The 21,605-nt window shown below is 43.5% G+C and overlaps 1 protein-coding gene across 1 annotated transcript in view; it reads right to left on the bottom strand.

Moving 5' to 3' along the window:
* UBAC2 (UBA domain containing 2) overlaps positions 1-21,605 on the bottom strand; it is a 195,028-nt gene that overhangs the window by 165,934 nt on the left and 7,489 nt on the right. The window contains exons 2-4 of the mRNA XM_029074151.1: positions 4,561-4,688; positions 2,269-2,388; positions 1,496-1,602 (exon numbers count right to left, since the gene is read on the bottom strand). Of these exons, the coding sequence (XP_028929984.1) occupies positions 1,496-1,602; positions 2,269-2,388; positions 4,561-4,688 (355 nt within the window). The remainder of the gene's footprint in view (positions 1-1,495; positions 1,603-2,268; positions 2,389-4,560; positions 4,689-21,605) is intronic.

Raw genomic sequence — 21,605 nt, 5'->3', positions numbered from 1 at the left:
CAGCTTTCAAAACTGAAATCATGGTGAATCTTCAATACTTGTATAATATGAAAGATGGAGTGGCTTGGTTCTAAGATGAATCTCTGATACCCTCTACGATGTTTCTGACTGGTGTTCATAATTCCCTGACAATGAGCCTGGGAGTCAGAGGTCAACTCTGCCATTTGTCTGCTACGTAGCCTTGGGCAAGTCATTTCACTTCTCTGGACCTCATTTACCTCATCTGTAAAATGGGAACTAAGACTGGGAGCCCCAAGTGGGACAGGAACTGTGTCCAACCTGATTAACTTGTACCTATCCCAGCGCTTAGAACAATGTTTGGCACATACTGAGCACTTAGGTACCATAATTATTATTAAATCCATACTCGGAAGCAGTGACCTGCATTCCATTGCCCCAGGTGCTAGAGAATACATGGGAAGTATGGAAAACTGGATTTTTTTCATTTTTGTTTTCTAATTTCAAAGCTAATTCTTAGGATTTAACGCCATAGAAAACCACTTCATGGGGAAAATTCTCCAATAGAAACTCACCCCATAACGAAAATTTCAATCTAGAAAAAATAAAAATACACAAACATTGTAGGCCGGAAACATGTCTACCAATTGTACTGTACTCTCAAATGCTTAGTACAATGCTCTGCACACAGTAAGCACTCAGTACATACCACTGATACAAAATGGTCTTCTGAGTGGCATTTTCCCATGCAATCTGGGTCTACAGCAGCCAATCTGGAGAACTTTGATGTTTTTTCAGTAAAGGAGAACATACATCCTGCTGCTTCTTATTCCAAACATGATAATAATAATAATAATAATGGTATTTGTTAAGTGCTATTTAACACATGGTATTTGTTAATGTGCTACGCATTGTACTAAGTGCTGGGGTAGAAACAAGGTAACTGGGTTGGACACAGTCCCTGTCCCACATGAGGCTCCCCATCTTAATACCCATTTTAGAGACAAGGAAACTGAGGCCCAGAGAAATGAAATGACATGCCCAAGGCTACCCAGCAGACAAGAGGAGCCGGGATTAGAACCCAGGTCCCCGACTCCCAGGCCTGTGCTCTCTGCACTAAACCACGGTGCTTCTCTTGGCAGGAAGCAGGAGAGAGCTCTGAAATGGGGGGGGGGGGGGGGGGGAGGTCCTACATAATGCAGCACTCCTTCTCAGGTTCCATCAAGCCTGCAGAACCCATTCCCCTCAAAGAGATCAAAAACCTGGGGCCACAGAGTACTCAGCACTGCTCCCCAGCCTTCACTGCAGGCACCCCTTAAAAAGGAGAGGGCAAATCGATGTTTTCAGTCGGTTCTATTTTTAGAGTACACTGAACAAGTGAGCAGATATTCAGAAACATTCTTCATTTTGACACTTTATCCCGTGATTTTACTTCCTCTGAAAAGCTCAAATCGTTTGACGCTTGGGCAGAGGAACCCTTTCACCCATCCCTACTCACGTGGCCCTAAACCGAGCCGAGCCGTGAAGAGCTACTTACAATCCAGAAGGCAGACTGCTGGCCGGGACCCCAAATGAATAGTACAGTGCTTCTACGAGGATCAAGTCAAACAAGGCTGACAGAATCCAGGAACCCAATAAAAAGGACTGGAGAGACAGAAGAAAATGAGAGAATTTCACAAACGTGAACTAGTTAATTCATCTGGATCTAATTACAGTATGCTTTCAAATGTCCAACTTTTTTTTTCTATTAAAATAGACTGTGTAGACTTTTGGCAGATTGCAAATGCCTTGGGTAAGTATAGTTTCTAAATGCGTTGAGATCACGTATCTATATTATGTCAACCTTAGCCATCTAACATAAAAAAAACTAACAAGTAGTCAGCCTGTCAGTCAATCATATTTATTAAGTGCTTATTGTGTGCAGAGCACTGTAGTAAGCAGGTGGGAGAGTGGAATATAACAATACAAGAAACAGGTTCCGGGTCCACAGTGAGCTTACAGTCTAGAGGTGATAAGACTAGATAACTAGACTAGATGAGACTTTCTCCACTTAAATTCAAGAAACAATAAGACAGCTTTAATTATATTTGCCGCAGTCAAAAAGCTGTTCAATTATTTAAGTACCTGGCTTTGAAAAAGCCTCTTGTTCCCTTATGTTATCTTTAATCTGCATTCAAAAACGTCACATCCAAGAGTCACATAAAAATGTGATTGTAATCATACTAAAGAAACTATTACAAGGAAAACTAAACAGAAATACCTTCTGTAAAACATAATCAAGTTAAGAGTCTGAATAAACAACAAGCTTACTGCAAATTTTCTGCTGCCATATCTTCTTTCAAATATCCGAAAGTTATAAATGAGCAGGCTGCTGCAGAATGTGTCCTTCAAATCAAGACAAATGATTCTTCCACTTATCAACCTCCATATCTGCAACAGAACAGTATAAGCAGAGAACCAGGATAGTTCAGTTTCCTTAAACTGGTTACTTGGAACTTATATAGCCCATATTCTGGGCTATATAGCAACTAATAGCAAATCAATACAGGAAAATATAAAAGATTCAGCTCTCATGTGTGCTCCCTAAGCTACAAGGACAATTGTTTCAGGTAAGCCATCTCCTTTCAAAAAGCACTAAAATGCAAGTTAACTTTTTTTTTTTTGGTGGGGGATTTTTTTTGGTAACTCTCAGAGCTAAAACACACTACATCAAACTCCACCCAACATTCCTTTCTATGGGAGGAGAAAAAGTGAAATGATTTCATCAAATGTGAAATAAAGGTTTGGAAAAGGATTTTCCTTTATTGCTAAGTTGTCCTCAATGGTAATCATTTAATAGTATAAATTCCAACAACATATTTCCCATGCAATTTACCAGAATGACGGCTTCAATAAAGAAGCTAATGAAAATCTAAAAATCTACTTTAGTATTTGTCTACACAGTTAGGCTTGTCACAAAAATAATATTGAAAACAAATGAAGTTGGTGACAGATGGTAACTAGAAAGATTGACAAACAAGGGGGATCAAATGAAATGGAATGCACAGTTTCTTCTTGGTAGAGGACTAAGAAAATGCCCCAATTCTTGTGGTTCCCAAAGGAGGTGATCTGCAAATTCATACAAAGACACTTTAATAGATTAGAACAGAATCCCATTAAGTCTGGTGTGGGCAGGGATTGTCTCTCTTTATTGCTGAACTGTACTTTCCAAGCGCTTAGCACAGTGCTCTGCACACAGTGAGTGCTCAATAGATATGACTGAATTGAATGAATTGAATAATACTTTACTCCATCCATCAGAATCTATCATATCTTGTTTCATTGAGTACATCTATGTGACCTTTTCAAGAGATGTCAGAATCCACATAGTTCCCTTTTGCTTATTTCAGCAAGAGATTTTTTTTTAGTTCTTCTAAATTGATACAAGATGGTGTCTGTCCCATTTTCATTCCCCTCACTTCCCTATATTAAAAGGGAAGACTACTGACAGTTGAAAAAGAAATATACTGTCATAAGCTGCAACACCACATTTCCTCAGTCCAATATTTCTCATTAAGCCAAATTAAAAAAAGGTCATTGCAATAATTACTTCTATTTACAGCACTTGCTTTGGGATCAGTAACCTTTGAACATTATTTCTTGATATCGCTGCTTACAGTAGCTTTTGCTTAATAAGTTTCAAGAGTCTGGAATGGATCATGTGTGTCCCTGTACAATTGAGATCAATTTGAATAATGATAATAATAATAACTGTGGTATCCGTTAAATGCTTACTATGTGCTAAACACTACTGAGCACTGGGGTGGATACAAGTAAATCAGATTTTCCTCCCATCTCCCATCAGCCTAAATATTTATTCATTCATTCAACTGTATTTATTGAGCACTTATTGTGTGCACAGCACTGTACTAAGCTCTTGGGAGAGAACGATATAACAATAAACGACACATTCTGTGCCCGCAATGAGCAGATAGGGAGACAGCCTACAAATTAACTCCACAAAACCAATGCAGTAATACAGCGGAAATCTTGATAATAAGGTTGGCCCATAGGGAGACCTTCCTTAAAACCAAAGGAAACAACGATATTACAACATGATCTCTTCATTATCATTAAATATGAGCAATAATTGTTTAATTCTTTATAATGAGGTTGCACCTGAATTACCGGCAGGAGGTCTATTTTTATAAGCTTAATTTGTTCTGGCAAATTGCCCACCTGAAAATATGATCCCGATAAGGTAAATGGGCTGCGTTTATTTCCTAATAATAATGATAATAATAATAATGGCATTTGTTAAGTGCTTACTATGTGCCAGGCACTGTACTAATTTCCTAGTCACTTCGGCTTGAAAAATGATTTGCTAATAGTAGATAACTGGGACAATACTGTGATACCTGTTCATGTGGGCTGTTTCTATGGCAACAATTTTCTATTAGAAAAACTGCAAACAGCAAGCTATTAGATCCCAAATAATCCTGGTGTCATAAAGGAAGAAGCCCCAGATCCTGGAACATTGTAAATTCATGGCCCAGCCCCAGTTCTTCATTATCTTGCCCTCCTTCACACATTCCCTCTTGAAAAGTATGGCAAAGTACTTACCTGAAAATCATCCTTTACAGCGCGTAGATTATAAACGAAGTACTTCTGGTAATGTTGAAGGAGCAGTGTCAATAAAATGGACAGGGCACTTGGAACTAACAGGAGGCTCTTCGACAAAGGTGCCTTATCTTTAGGATTGAGAAACAAAACCATTTATCAGCATCACTTTTCTTGACATCTGAAAATCGAGTTAGTGGCTAACAGAAATATTTCTTGTGGCTACACTTTATTCTACTTACAGAATGAAATTAGAGAATTTCTTTCTAATTGTCAGGTCCCAACACCACCTTCAAAATCAACATCAGATCTCATCAATTTAGTTTTCTACTCCAAACCCTAAAACCCACTAAAAACAACTTCACCTGTGAAAGATCTATTAATTTTAGGAGTCACGAAACATTCACCTCCCCAGTCACTCAATCGATGGTATTTACTGAGTACTTACTATGTGCAGAGCACTGTACTAAGCATTTTGGAGACAGTACAATATAACAGATTTGGTAGACACATTCCCAGCCCACAGTGAGCTTACAGTCTAGAAAGGGATACTGATATTATAAACAACAATAATAATAATTATCATGGTACTTATGTGCTTCCCATGTGCCAAGTGATGTTTTAAGCACTGGGTTAACCAGGATGGACACAGTCTCACAGTCTTCATCCCCATTTTACAGTTGATGTAACTGAGCCCTAGAGAAGTGAAGTGACTTCCCCAAGGTCACCCAGCAGACAAGTGGTGGAGCCTGGATTAGAACCCAGGGCCTTCTGACTCCAGGCCGGTGCTCTATCCACTAATCCACGCTGCTTCGGATTCGTTCATCCATGAATGCATCAGGGGGACATGTACATACTGGGCTTGTGCATCCCACTGCCTTGGGCATTTCTACCCCCAAATGAATCCACTGTACTTAAGTAATGAATGGATAGATAAGGAACAATTTTGGGGACCTGCAAGCAATGCAAATCCTTATACTTGGCCAATCCGCCAGTTCGTAATTCATGCTTGTGTGCTTCTCTATTTGGGTGGATGTGGTTGTGTACGAGCAGAGAGGCACATTCACATATCTTCCTTGACCAGGAGAGAGAAGCAGCGTGGCCCAGAGGACAGAACACAGACCTGGGAGCCAGAAGGACCTGGGTTTTAATCCTGACTCCTCCACTTGTCTGCTAGGTGACTTCAGACAAGTCACTTAATTGCTCTGTAATGGGGATTAAGACTATGAGCCCCATGTTGAGACATGGACTGCATCCAACCTGATTAGCTTGCATCTACCCCAGAGCTTAGTATAGTAACCGGCACAGAGAAAGAGCTTAACAAATGCCATTAAAAAAATAAAGACCCAAGTCAGAAGACTTGGAGTACTTTTGAGGCTTCTCCTGGTTTGCTGACAATGTGTCAGTAACTCTCCTTCCCCCTTGGTCCACCAGCTCATAATGTGAACCAGCAATCAGGATCACGGTACCATAGACAGAATTACTCCATGCGACTTGACTTTCACAAGCACACGACAGCCCCTCCCGGAAAGGTGAGTTCAGGTCAGACACTGGGAGATATTTAGGCCCTCATGTGTATGGTGCATACAATATTTTTGTGATTCTTCACTGTCTCTACATGACTGTGGAGACAATGAGTAGAAGAGGCAGTGAGAATGACCCCCCCCCCTTGCTTTAAAAGTGAGTAGAGAGTATCTCCATGTAGAGTCTTTTCTCAGTTTCAACCCAAATATGGCATGAACCCTTCGGTTATTTCACCAGAGAAAGAATTCAAATTCTTAGATGCCCACTTCCTCTTAATGCCTAGGCATAAGAGTGCAGGTGACACCAAGGTTCAAGAAGAGTTAGACAGCCTACTAATTTAACGGTAGGTTGTGCCTTCCACATTTCAGGTCTACCCTTTTACTTGGTCCTGTTAACCTAATTAAATTACATTTTCAGATCCTGGCAGCCCTGTCAGAGCTCACTGTGGGCAGGGAATGTGTTTGTTTATTGCTATACTGTAATCTCCCAAGTGCTTAGTTCAGTGTTTTGCATAGAGTAAGTGCTCAATAAATACAACTGAATGAATGAGATCACAACACACTTGGCAAATGGAATGGCATCAGATTTTAACTGCCTCTTCAAGTGAAAAAACGAGTAGGTCATTTTGTTTCAGAGGCCTGATTATGATCAAAAAACTCTCCCTAGGTTACCACTTTTTGATCTTTCTGTCTTGGATACATTTCTGCACTCCTAACCTTGCTCTTTGGAGTCTTTCTTCTTTCATATCAATCAACTGTATTTATTGAGTGCTTACTCTGTGCACAACACTATACTAAGTGCTTAGGAGAGTTCAAAACAACAGAATTAGCAGATACGTTCCCTGGCCATTATGAGCTTAAAGTCTAGAGGGGTAGACAGACATTAATGTGGATAAGCAATTTATAATATATAGTTTAAAGATTCATTGATTCATTCAATCATATTAATTGAGCACTAAGTGTGTGAAAAGTACTGTACGAAGCACTGGGGAAAGTACAATATAACAAAAAATAGACACATTCCTGCCCACAGTGAACTCACCATCTTGGGGGTGGGGGGCAGGGCAGACATTAATATAAATAGATAAGCAAATTACAGATGAATTAAAAGTATGTACACAAGTGCTATGGAGTTAGGGTGGGGTGAATATCAAGGTCACAGAGTCATTTTCACAGGCTCAAAATCCATGTGTAGCTTTGAAGATGAAGACACAGTTGATTAAGAAGAATCAGCTTAGCATAAACTGGTACTTTGGAAACAGCTGGACTATCACGCCTTGGAAATTATTACTTTAAATAGGCCGCTCTAAATTCCAAACCCACCAGTGGAAAATCAACTGCTAAGACTGCCACAGTATCTGTTCTGGTTTTTTCAATCTTAACAAACATTGGGAGATCTGAATTTAAAATTTTCACTTGGGCAAAGCCAAGGCTTTTAATCTTCATGGTGACATTTAGAAAGTTTATAAGGGGCTGCTGTGAGTGTTATTCATATGAATTTCTATTAGGTGATCATCCCTTCTACAGCAGGGATATCACTGCGGTTTGTCTTTTTTTTAAAAAAAAAAAAACTTAGTGAAGTACATAAAAATAGCCCAGCGCTGTTTCCTCTAGGTGTGGTTTCAAAATCTGAATTAAAACGTACTGAAAAATGGTTGTAAACCTTCCTCATAAGATACAGGTATTATCAACAAATCTATGGTATTAAAAACCACACGCATTATGCATCTACATGCCAGCCAAGTAAGCTTCCCCACACTTTCATTCATTTAGTAGTATTTATTGAGCGCTTACTGCGTGCAAAGCACTGTACTAAGCACTTAGCACTGTACTTGTCCACTAGACTGTAAGCTTGTTTTAGGCAGGAAATATGATCCCTTCTCATGAGGAGTTTTCCATCTACAGGGGGAGATGGACATTACAATAAATTGCATATAGGGAAATAGTGGAGTGTAAAGGTATGCTATGTACGTAAGTGCTGTCGGGAGCTAGGAGACGTGATCTGACCTGGTTATAAAAAATAAATGAATTATGGCATTTATTAAGCGCTTACTATGTGCCAGGCACTGTTCTAAGCTCCGGGGTGGATACAAGCAAATCAGGTTGGACACAGGCCCTGTCCCACGTGGGGCTCCCAGTCTCAATCCCCATTTTACAGATGAGGTAACTGAGATGCAGAGAAGTGAGGTGACTTGCTCAAGGTCACACAGCAGACAAGTGGCTATAGCTTAATATAGTACAGTATAGGTTACAGCTGAAGTCCTGAAGAACTGAGCCGCAAAACATCACTGTTCAGTGTATCGGTCAATCAGTAGTAATTACTGAGCGGTTACCATGTGCAGAGCACTGTAATACATGCTTGGGATAGTGCAGTATAAGAGAGTTGGTAGATACATTCCCGGCCACAACATGCTTACAGTCTCGTGTAATTCTGAAAGCACTTTGGAGCAAGGCTCCGTGATGAGAACATGAAATACAGCAACTATCTCTGAACTAACAAAAAGAAGTAGGGAAGCAGCATGGTGCTGTGGATAGAGAACGGGGCTGGAAATCAAGTCGTGGGTTCTAATTCTAGCTCCACCACCTATCTGCTGTGGAACCTTGGGCAAGTCACTTCATCTCTCTGTGCCTCACTTACCTCATCTGTAAATGGGGACTGAGACTGTGAACCCCAGATGGGATGGGGACTGTGTTCAACCCCGTTTGCTGTATCCACCCTAGCGCTTAGTACAGTGCCTGGCACATAGTAAGCACTTAAATACCATTATTATTGTCCCCATATCAGCCATGGGATTCAAAATTTAAAAGAAATCCCATAAACCCCAACACCTGAGGAGGATTAACATCTCAGGTTACAGGCACTGCCTAGCACAAGGGTTCTCCTCATTTGAAAGAATCAAGCTTTGAAAAATGGAGTCATTTCTCCATTTTATCCACTGCCACTTCTCCAGGGCAGGAACTCGACACGTCTCTGCCAATCGATCCATCAATCGGTCATATTTTTTGGAGTACTTACTGTGTGCAGAGCACTGTACTATGTGGTTGGGAGAGTACAGTATAAAGGTAAACATGTTCACTGCCCACAAGAAGCTTACAGTCTCTGCCTCTTCCTCTGTCTCTCACTTCCCAATTGGGTGTCCTGGATCCCCTTTTCCCTCTCAATTTAGTCACTTCCTTGAAGAGAACACCCACTCCCACAACTTCAATTCCCAGCATTTTGTGAATGACTCCCTAATCTATCTTGCTAACCCTGACCTCTCTCCTCCTCTGCAATTTTGGACTTCCTCTGTATCCAAAGTATCTCCAACTGGATGTCCTACAGCGCCCTAAGATAAAAATGTTCGTTCAATTGCATTTATTGAGAGCTTACTGTGTGCAGAGCACTATAATAAGCGCTTGGAAAGTACAATTCAGCAACAGAGGGACAAACCCTGCCCACAATGGATTCACAGTCCAGAATGGGGGGGGGGGGGGGTAGAGACATCAAAACAAGTAAACAGGCATCAGTAGCATCAATATAAATAAATAGAATTAGATATAATAATGCTGGTATTTGTTAAGCGCTTACTATGTGCCAAGCACTGTTCTAAGCGCTGGGGTAGACACAGGGGAATCAGGTTGTCCCACGTGGGGCTCACAGTCTTAATCCCCATTTTACAGATGAGGTAACTGAGGCACCGAGAAGTTAAGTGACTTGCCCAAAGTCACACAGCAGACAGGTGGCCGAGTCAGGATTCAAACTCATGACCTCTGACTCCAAAGCCCGGGCTCTTTCCACTGAGCCACGCTGCTTCTCTGATATATATATATACACATCAGAACAAGTAAATAGGCATTAATATAAATAGAATTATAGATATGTACATACATAAGTGTTGTGGGGCAGGGAGTGAGGTAAAGCAAAGGGAGAGAGATGGGGTGAGAGGAAGCAAAGGAAAAGGGGGGCTTAGTCTGTCTGGGAAGGCTCTCTGGAGGAGGTGGGCTTTCACTAGGGCTTTGAAGGGGGGAAGTGGGATTGCTTGGTGGATTTGAGGAGGGAGGGCATTCCAGGACAGAGAGAGGATGTGGGCCAGGTGTTGACGGTGGGACAGGTGAGAACGAGGCCCAGTGAGAAGGTTAGTGCCAGAGGAGCAGAGTGTGCGGGGTGGGATGGAGAAGGAGAGAAGGGAAGTGAGGTAGGAGGGGGCAAGGTGATGGAAAGCTCTGAAGCCAATAGTGAGTAATTTCTGCTTGATACGGAGTTTGATAGGCAACCACTGGCGATTTGGGGGGGGGGGGGAGGCGGTGACAAGCCCAGAAGGTTTCTGTAGAAAGATAAATCGGGCAGCAGAGTGAAGTATAGATTGAAGTGGGGGAAAGAGGAGGCTAGGAGATCAGAAATGAGGCTGATGCAGTAATCCAGTCGGCATAGGATGAGCGATTGTATTAACGTGGTAGCGGTCTGGATGGAGGAAAAGGGTGGATCTTGGAGATGTTGTGAAAGTGAAACCGCCAGACTGGCTTGTGCTCTTTCCGTACTGATTGACTGACAGCAGTCATGTTGACAGTATTGGTTCTCTGAGAACAGGTCCTTATGTCCAAGGGGACACCCTGGTTAGCAGCTGGTACCTAGGACTTTAGTGGCACCAGACTCTTTCTTTTTACCCCACCGAATTCTGCTGAGCACAGAGAAGTGAGGTGACTTGCCCATGGTCACACAGCAAAGTGGAGAAGCCGACAATAGAAACCAGGTCCTTCTGACTCCCAGGCTCGTGTTCTATCCATTTAGCCACGCTGCCTCTCTCAGGGTGAATAAAAGCCTTACAGCCCCACTACAGGAAGTAACTGTTTGTTCTGTTGGTAAATGACGTTGGTAGGAGGAGGAACCCAAAAGAGTGTCCTTCAAAGGATAACTCCTCTAAACATAAAATCTGCAGGAACCAAACAACTAAATTTAAGGTGTTAATGTTTACATGATGAGTGAAACAGACACTATTAATGCTGTGACTGTGGCCCACGAAAAGCTTATTAGACTACATTTACCAACTTGTCTCGGGAACCGAACTGTCCAAATCACTGGAGGACTGTGATACGGTCCTAGATACTTCACCCCCAAAATTTCAATGTGATAAAAAAAAATCCGTCGGATTCACTGAGCACTTACTGCTTGCAGGGCACTGTATTAAGCGCTTGGGAGAGTATAACACAACAATATAACAGACCCAATCCCTGCCCATAACAAGCTTACAGTCTAGAGGGGGAGACAGACATAAATGTAAATAAATAAATTACGGGTACGGACATTAGTGCGGTGGGGCTAGGGGTAGGGTAATAGGGTGTCGGATATGAAAAGGGAGGGCATTCCGGAACGGAGGCAGGATGTAAGTGAGAGGTCGGCAGCGAGACAGCTGAGGTCGAGATACAGTGAGAAGGTTGGCGTTATAGGAGCAAAGTGTGCGGGCTGGGATGTAGTTGGAGAGTAGTGATGCGAGGTAGGAAGGGGCAAGCTGATTGAGTATTTTAAAGCCAATGGTAAGGAGTTTCTGTTTGATGCGTAGGTGGATGGGCAACCAATGAAGGTTCTTGAAGAGGGGAAATATGGACTGAACGTTTTGGTAGAAAAATGATTCAGACACCAAAGTGAAATAGGACGGCAGCAAGGAGGCTGATATAGTTAATCATTCATTCAATAGTATTTATTGAGCGTTTACTATGTGCAGAGCACTGTACTAAGCGCTTGGAATGTACAATTCGGCAACAGATAGAGACAATCCCTGCCCATTGACGGGCTTACAGTTATCAAGGGAGGGACAGGCTAAGTGCTTGGATTAACAAGGTAGCAGTTTGGATGGAGGTGAAAGGACGGATTTTAACAATGAAGTGAAGGTTGAACAGACACACTTGTAATATATGGGCCCAATCCCTCCAGTTACAGCAATTCTGTGAATCCAAACAGCCACGTCCTGAGGCAATGATGTAATATATCATCTTTCCTTACGGGGAATTTATCTATTTTGATGGTAGTGATGCCTGTCTACTTATTTTGTTTTGTTGTCTGTCTCCCCCTTCTAGACTGTGAGCCTGTTGTTGGGTAGGGATTGTCTCTATCTGTTGCCAAATTGTATTTTCCAAGCGCTTAGTAGAGAGCTCTGCACACAGTAAGAGCTCAATGAATATGATTAAGTGAATGATTGAAAATTGTTTCCTTCCACTGCAACCCCTAGCCCTTAACCAACCTTTGTGTCACTGCTGCCTAAAGTTTCAGTGGGGCAGGTAGTACTTGAAGGACTCGCCCCCTCTTGCCGGCAACAGCCCCACTAGAACAAATAAACCACTGCGCTCACATTCTCGTTGCCTTCGGAGATCCCCCTGCAAAAAAATTTCTGGGTTTGACTTCAAAGACCTCTCTAGGTGACCAAAATATAAACTCACTTGGTTTCTAAAAGCAAAACTCTATTAGGTTCTTTTTAAGGCAACAACTTGGCTCACTCCACCACCTGCCTGCCACGTGACCTTGGGCAAGTCACTTGACTTCTCTGTGTCCCAGGTTCCTCATCTGTAACATGGAGATTCGATAACTGGGCTCCTTCCTATTTATTCACTCATTCATTCAATCGTATTTATGAAGCGTTTACTGTGTGCAGAGCACTGTACTAAACACTTGGGAAAGTATAATACAACATAAACAGTGACATCCCCTGCCTGCAACAAGCTCATAGTCTAGAAGCAGGGAAGCAGATGTCAATACAAATAAATGAAATTACAGATATACACCTAAGTGCTGTGAGGCTGGCAGGGGCGGGTAGGAAGAACAAAAGGAGGGAGTCAGGGAGATGCAGAATGGAATGGGAGAAAAGGAATAGAGGGGTTTAGTCTGGGAAGTTCTCTTGGAGGAGATGTGCCTTCAATAAGCTTTGAAGGGGGTCCCGTGGGACAGGGATTGTGTTTGACCTGATTACCCTGTATCTATCTCAGTGCTTAGTACAGTGATTGGCACATAGTAAGCCCTTAAAATTATAGCACAATAGTTATTATTATTATTGTTTTTGCTCTTACTATCAATCCACTGGTTCCACTCATTGCCTAAAAGGGCTGGGCATGACAAGCTCAATTTCCTCAAACCTCTCCTTTGCTCAACAGCCTGATGGCAACTAGGAACTTCTAAAAATTAGCTAGTCTCTCAGTCTGCAATTAGTACTATTCAAATTCTCTGTGGGTTCATTCACCTGCTACATTTAGTTTCCGCCTAACTCCAATACTGGTCAGTTGGGAAGATTGCTTTCATTTTATACACTGGATTACTTAAAAGAAATTATGGAAACAAAAATACTTAATTGATTGAAAGGTAAGCTTAATAGATAATAATAATAATAATAATGGTGTTTGTAAAACACTATGTGCCGGGCTAAGTACTAAGCACTGAGGTAGATATAAGTTAATCGGGTTGGACACAGACCCTGTCCCACGTGGGCTTAGCCTTAATCCCCATTTTATAGACGAAGAAACTGAGACCCAGACAGGTGAAGTGACTTGCCCAAGGTCACACAGCTGACAAGTCGTGGAGCCGGGATTAGAATTCAAGTCCTTCTGACTCCCAAGACCGTGCTCTATCCACTAGACCATGTTGCTTGATTCTTAGGAAGTCATGGAACAATATCCCTGGGTTAACAGGATGGCAATTTTCCAGTTTCCACTGAGAGAAAATTTGGGATTTAGCTTTCTACAACCTCCACATATGGATTTGAGCAAGTACTTCACCCATGACAGTCTTACCCATTTCACTGTGCGTGAACAACTTTTCTATATAGGTGATGGCAGCGCTCACTCCCACAGCTTTCAGAGCTGCACTCCCTGAATGACCTTTCCTAAATTTCTGACAAGACATGAGACAGAGTTTCCAGTCAGGACTGAAAAAGCTCCCAACTATGGCTTCCTGCTCTAATAATATTTGTTAGGCACTTGCTATGTGCCAAGCACTGGAGAAGATACAACTCAACTGGATCACACAGTCCCCGTCGTACATGGGCCTAGTAGAGGGGGAGAGAAAACAGGTGCTTAATCCCCATTTTACGGATGAGGTAAGTGAGGCACAAAGAAGGGAAGTGACTTGTCCAAGATCACACAGCAATTAAATGGCAGAACCAGGATTAGAACCCAGGTCCTCTGACTCCCAGGTCTGTGCTCCTTCCACTAGGCCACCCTGCTTCTCTATTAGCTCTTAGAAGCCTGTTCCCCCCAGTCCTCATCCCCACTAAAATCCTTTGCACCCCAGGGCTCAAAGTGAAATGTGACATATGGCTTTCTACTCAAATTATTGTTACAAAAATCCTCATTCACATTGGCAAATCCTATTGCTCAGAAATACACACTTCTCCTTTCTTTCAACACACACTCTCCGGGCTTGGGGGCTGGTAAACAGTATAAAATGTTCGGTTACGATTTGCGAGTTGCATTTCCTGTTTTAATTTTTAATCTGGGATTTACTACAGTAAATCACATGATGGGAGCAGAAGTTCATTGAGGTCTTGAGGAGGAAAATAAAAAGGGAAAAACATCTACTATACTTAAGAGATTATTTTATTTTGGCCCCGACCGCCTTTGAAGGCAGCATTTTCTCCTCTGTGGCAACAAGGGAAATACCCCGGGGAATCAGAAGGAAGTGAGGAGAGGCCCAGTAGATCAGCACACCAGCTCCCTATCTGTCTCTCCCAAATATGGCCATATGTGACCCCAAGTCCACAACGGCCACCAAGCTCCAAGATCTATTCAGTTATGTCTCTCTTCCTCCAGAACCAGGCCAAAACACCAGAGAATGCTTTATGGATATGGGTGAGAAGCTCCAAAATCCAGATTTTGCTTGGCAACTGAAATGAATCTGAAAACCAATCTCGATCTCAGAACAATTAAAGGGATTATCATTATTATTGTTAATAATCAATAACATTAATGATAATAATGGTGATAGCGATAATAACTAGGGATAATGGTAATAATGCTGTTTGTTTAACATTTACTATGTGCCAAGCACTGCACTAAGCACTGGGGTAGATGTAAAATAATCGGCCCCTTGCCAGCTGCGGGTGACTTTGGGCAAGTCACTTAACTTCTCTGGGTCTCAGTTCCCTTATCTGTAAAATGGGGATGAAATCTGGGAGTCCTATTTGGGACACCCTGATTACCTTGTATCTAGCCCAGCACTTAGAACAGTGCTTTGCACATAGTAAGTGCTTAACAAATGACATTATTAATTAATTAATAATCAGATCCCACATGGGGCTCACAGTCTAGGTAGGAGAACAGACTTTGGAGTCCCCATTCTGCAGATGAGGGAATTGAGGCACAGATAAGTGTATTTACTTGCCCAAGGTCACAGAGCAGGTAAATGGTGGAACCAGGATTAGAACCCAGGTCCTGAAATCAGGTGACAGCGCAGGTAAATGGCGGAACCACAATTAGAACCCAGAATTCCTTAACTCCCATTCTCTCCTAGACCCCCTCCAATCTGGCTTCCGTCCCCTCCACTCTACCGAGACTGCTCTCTCTAAGGTCACCCGTGACCTCCTTCTTGCCAGATCCAATGGCTCCTACTCCATTCTGATCCTCCTTGACCTCTCTGCTGCCTTTGACACTGTCGACCATCCCCTCCTCCTCCGTACCTTATCTCACCTTGGCTTCACGGACTCTGTCCTCTCCTGGTTCTCCTCTTACCTCTCTGGCCGATCATTCTCGGTCTCCTACGCTGGAGCCTCCTCCCCCTCCCATCCTTTAACTGTTGGAGTTCCTCAAGGGTCAGTTCTTGGCCCTCTTCTGTTCTCCATTTACACTCACTCCCTCGGTGAACTCATCCGCTCTCACGGCTTTGACTACCATCTCTACGCCGATGACACGCAGATCTACATCTCCGCCCCTGTCCTCTCCCCCTCCCTTCAGGCTCGCATCTCCTCCTGCCTCCGGGACGTCTCCACCTGGATGTCGGCCCGCCACCTAAAACTCAACATGAGCAAAACTGAGCTCCTCATCTTCCCTCCCAAACCCGGTCCGCTCCCAGACTTCTCTATCACCGTGGATGGCACGACCATCCTTCCCGTCCCGCAGACCCGCGATCTCGGTGTCATCCTTGACTCGTCCCTCTCGTTCACCCCACACATCCTATCCGTTACCGAGACCTGCCGGTTTCACCTCTACGATATCGCCAAGATCCGCCCTTTCCTCTCCACCCAAACGGCTACCTTACTATTACGGGCTCTCGTTATATCCCGGCTAGACTACTGTGTCGGCCTTCTCTCTGACCTCCCTTCCTCCTCTCTCGCCCCGCTCCGGTCTATTCTTCACTCCGCTGCCCGGCTCATCTTCCCGCAGAAACGATCTGGGCCTGTCACTCCCCTTCTTAAACAACTCCAGTGGTTGCCTATCGACCTCCGCTCCAAACAAAAACTCCTCACTCTAGGCTTCGAGGCTCTACATCACCTTGCCCCTTCCTACCTCTCCTCCCTTCTCTCTTTCTACCGCCCACCCCGCACGCTCCGCTCCTCCGCCGCCCACCTCCTCGCCGTCCCTCGGTCTCGCCCATACCGCCGTCGACCCCTGGGTCACGTCCTCCCACGGTCCTGGAACGCCCTCCCTCCTCACCTCCGCCAAACTGATTCTCTTTCCCTCTTCAAAACCTTACTTAAAAATCACCTCCTCCAAGAGGCCTTCCCAGACTGAGCTCCTCTTCCCCCTCTACTCCCTCTGCCATCCCCCCTTTACCTCTCCGCAGCTAAAGCCTCATTTTCCCCTTTTCCCTCTGCTCCTCCACCTCTCCCTTCCCATCCCCACAGCACCGTACTCATCCGCTCAACTGTATATATTTTCGTTACCCTATTTATTTTGTTAATGAATTGTACATCGCCTCGATTCTATTTAGTTGCCATTGTTTTTATGAGATGTTCTTCCTCTTGACGCTGTTTAGTGCCATTGTTCTCGTCTGTCCGTCTCCCCCGATTAGACTGTAAGCCCGTCAAACTGCAGGGACTGTCTCTATCTGTTGCCGACTTGTTCATCCCAAGCGCTTAGTACAGTGCTCTGCACATAGTAAGCGCTCAATAAATACTATTGAATGAATGAAAGGTCCTGAACTCAGGTCACAGAGCAGGTAAATGGCGGAACCAGGATTAGAACCCAGGATCTGAACTCAGCCATTGCTTCCGCGAAGGAGAAAGACAACCTACGTGAAGCAGGTATCAAGGCCTGCAAAACAACCAGTACCAGCTCTTGCATGTACAGCCTCTAGTGGGCTGTGGGCCTCACACCCTGGCCTCCAAACACGCACCTCAAAAAAGCACCGAAAGTGACAAGACCATCGCTCATCTGTCATTCTCAGCGAGGGACTCCACCACAAATGGGCTATTACATTCTAGTTTTCCAGGGATCATCCTGGTTTTCGTGAGCTGCCTCTGGTTTTTTTAGAAAATATTCCAGATTTGGGTCTGTCCTCGTTAAACTGGTCTTCTGATGACCCTTGGGTGCTCTTCAAATGCTAGAACTTCCTGCCTGGACTCCAGCACGAGCTTCCTCAGTTTAGTTCCCAGGTCATTCTGGGATTTGTAATTTGAACATTTTTTTTTAAATGGTATCTGTTAAGCATTTACTATGAGACAGGCACTGTATGAAGGGCTGGTGTAGGTACAAGAAAATCAGGTTGGACACAGACATGGCTCACAGTCTCAATCCTCATTTTACAGATGAGGTTACTGAGGCCCAAAGATGTGAAGAGACTTGCCAGAGGTCACAGAGCAGATATGTGGCGGAGTCAGAATTAGAACCCAAGTCCTCTGATTCAGACAGCACGGGTTCTTCCCACGAGGCCCACCTGCTTCTCTGTAATGGCTTTGGAGAAGGCATACAAGCTTGGAGTAATGTCATGGTTTTCAATAAAAACAATACGGTCGGACAAATTATGAAGCAGTTTGCTCTGATACGCTGTCACCAGATATGCTGGATAAACATCTACCGGTCAAACTGTGTTTGAAGAAATACAATATTCACAAACATAAAGCAGACCCCAACACGCCACGGAACAAGACGGTAGTTTTGCAAACGTCTGCAAAGAAAAATCATTACACACTGGTCATTCCCTCAGTGCTCAAAATTTTCTGACCCTAATCTGAAAAGTCACTACATTATAATAAATAATTTGGTAAATAAATGTTTCTCCAATTTCTGGATTAACATGTAAAGAACTACAATGAATCAAACATTGGTGCCTTCCTGTCTTTAGCTATAAAGCCAGGAAGTGGAACAAACAACCCAGGTAGCAATCAAATGGAAAGTAAAAATACCAGCCCTCCTCTCCGCAATAAAACTTCCCACCTCTGAGAACGAGAGTGGGTTTAGAACAAGCGTGAACAAAACGATGAAGAAATCAAACAAAAAATGGAAAAAAAAACTGCACTGAGCTGAACAGAAATAGCCGCTAAACCCAGAATATGAATAAACGTGAGGCTTTTAGGTCCCCAAGGCCTATTTATATAAACCCTAATATACATCAATCCCATTCAAAGCCTTACTGAAGGCACATCTCCTCCAAGAGGCCTTCCCAGACTAAGCCCCACTTTTCCTCATCTCCCACTCCCTTCTGCGTCACTTCGACTTGCTCCCTTTGCTCTTCCCCTCTCCCAGCCCCAAAGCAGTTTTGTACATATCTATTTTATTTATTTGTATTGCTGTCTGCCTGACTCTAGACCGTGAGCTCATTGTGGGCAGGGAATGTCACTTTTTATTACTGTACTATACTCTCCCAAGAGCTTAGTACAGTGCTCTGCACAGAGTAAGCTCTCAATAAATATAACTGAATGAATGAGAAAGGGAAGATCTGCTGGAGTTTGAACACCCTGGCTGTAGTTGGCATAGTCATAGCAGCAGTTATTATTAGAATATTATTATTAAACATGTACTATGGGCCAGGTACTGTTCTAAGCGCTGGGGTAGGTACAAGTTAATTAGGTTGGACACAGTCCCTGTCCCACATGGGGGACACATTCTTAATCTGCGTTTACAGATGAGGGAACTGAGGCAAAGAGAAATGAAGTGACCTGTCCAGGGTCATCCAGCAGACAAAAGGGGAAGCCGGAATTAGAACCCGGGTCCTTCTGAAACCTAGGCCTGGGCTCTAGCCATTAGGCCACACTGCTTCCCTTTCTGTCACAACCCTCTCTCAGCCTTGATCTCCTGATGCTATTTGTCTCATCAATCAATCAATGGTATATATTGAGTGTTTATTATGTGCAGAACACTGTATTAAGCACTTGGGTGAGAACAATACAATACAATTAGCAGAAACATGAAGCCTCTGGGGAAATATACACATTTTTGCACATGGCTGGATACCATCCAGGTTTATAAGTACTTGCTCCCTTAGTTCTTCCCCCTTCCCAGCCCCACAGCACTTATGAACATTTCTGTAATTTATTTATTTGTGTTGATGTCTGTCTTCCCCCCTCCAGAATGTAAGCTCTTCAGGGAATGTGCCTGTTTATTTTTATACTGTACTCTCCCAGGAGCTTAGTACAGTGCTCTGCACACAGTAAGCGCTCAATAAATACAACTGTAAGAATGAATGAATAAGTGCCCCAGGCTGAGATCTCTTGGATCCCTGTAGGTTTGTGCATTTCCTGTCTGGACATGTCCCCCAGCTTAGATATGATTATGGTTGACCTTTGTGCTCACAGGTATATATGTCTGCATATCCCAAATTGGATTAGGGGGAGGAAACAGTGATAGATTTGCCACCCATTATCAAAGGGTTCAACTGTCACAGTGTTTATTTTTGATATTCAAACTCTTCTGGTTACTCTCTGGAGTCAAAGGCCTGCCCACTAGGCAGATGAAAAGTTCAGTGAGAGTTTCGAGGGACTGTTCTTTAAGATTTCATAATATGAGAACAAAAAAATGGGTATCAAAAATTAATTGATTGTGAGCAATATTCATGCTCTGGTTTTTATCAAAAAGTTAATTGATTGTGAGCAATATTCACGCTCTGGTTTTCATAATTAATAGTTTGAGATATTCTGTGTTTTCATTAAACACTCTTTGAGATCACCCAGACTCTGCAAACCCTAAAAGCACTACTTACTATTAGCAAAAGCAGTTTAACTAGTGGGGGGGGCAGCAAGAATACACTAGGAGGTCAGTAAAGCAGAGTAAAGTTCTTAAACTAGAGATGGGGGAGTGATGACGTATATATGTACATATCAGTACGACAGGGAGTGTGCTAAGTGGAAAAAGAGGACTGGGGTGGCATCTGGGGAATATAAAATAGGGGGGATAGAGATTACTCAGGGAAGAACTCTAAGACACATGATCTCAGAAGGACTTTGAATGGGGGTGTTACTGTGAAGGGGGCAGGAATTCCAGTGAGAAGCTGCATGGCCCAGTGGATACAGCTTGGGTCTGGGAACCAGAAAGGCCTGGGTTCTAATCCCTGCCCTACTTATTTGCTGTGCGACCTTGGGCAGGTCGCTTCACTTCTCTGTGCCTCGGTTGTCTCATCTGTAAAATGGAGTTTAAGACTGTGAGCTCGAGGTGGGACAGGGACTGTGTCCAACCTGATTAGCTTGTATGTACCCTGGGCTTAATAAACACCATAAGGGGGGGGGGTGAGCAAAAGGCTTGTTAAAAAAGAAAGGAGAACAAAGCACAGTGAATATATTAAGACTGATGAATATCAACGAATGAGGTGTAGTGGGAGACAGAATCATTTGGGGCAAGACAATGGGGGCTTTAAAACCAGTAAACAAGAGTTTCTGCTTGATGCGGAGAGAGATGGGCAAGCACAGGAGTTTTCTCAAGTGTTTGTATTTGCACAGAGGCAGTCATTTTAGAAAAGTGATCCAGGGAGCAGACTGAAGTAGGGACAGAATCGGGGAGAGACTGGAGGTGGGGAAAGGCCGGCAATGAGACAGATTACTACAGACAAGAAGGAATGCTCCCCATTAGTAGCAACGTTTTTGAACAAGAAGGACAGCTCCACCTAATCTTCATTAGAGGCTTCTTTAAGTTTAAGATGTGCCATTTCCTCTCTTTTCTAACCGATGATAAACTCCTAAAGAAGACATGAGCAATGTACAGCATATGGGTCAGCGAGGGGAATGCCCACTGGGCATTCTACCTGGTTCCCCAGTTTCTAGACACAGCCTGACCAACAACCCCCAGACCATCACTCTATGTCTATTAGGTTGGACACAGTCCCTGTCCCACATGGGGGACACATTCTAGTTCCCACACCGCTGTTCCCTTCTGTCTCCCCTTCCTTCCCCTTGGACGGCAGGGACACCATGCAGCACGGGCAGTGGAAAAGTTAGGGTGGAACAGGTCAATCTACTGTATTTTTTGAGCGTTTACTGTGTGCAGAGCACTGTACTGAGCCCTTGGGAGAATACAATATATCAGAGTTGGTAGACATGTTCCCTGTCCACAATGAGCTTATAGTCGAGAGGGGGAGACCCGCATTAATATAAATTATGGATATCAATGAATTATATTTATCAGGCACTTACTGTGTGCAGA

Source organism: Ornithorhynchus anatinus, chromosome 10 (genome assembly GCF_004115215.2).
Source record: "Ornithorhynchus anatinus isolate Pmale09 chromosome 10, mOrnAna1.pri.v4, whole genome shotgun sequence".
NCBI classification, from domain to species: Eukaryota; Metazoa; Chordata; class Mammalia; order Monotremata; family Ornithorhynchidae; genus Ornithorhynchus; species Ornithorhynchus anatinus.
Note: the sequence above shows the minus strand (reverse complement) of the source record. Positions and strands in the feature narration are given on the sequence as shown.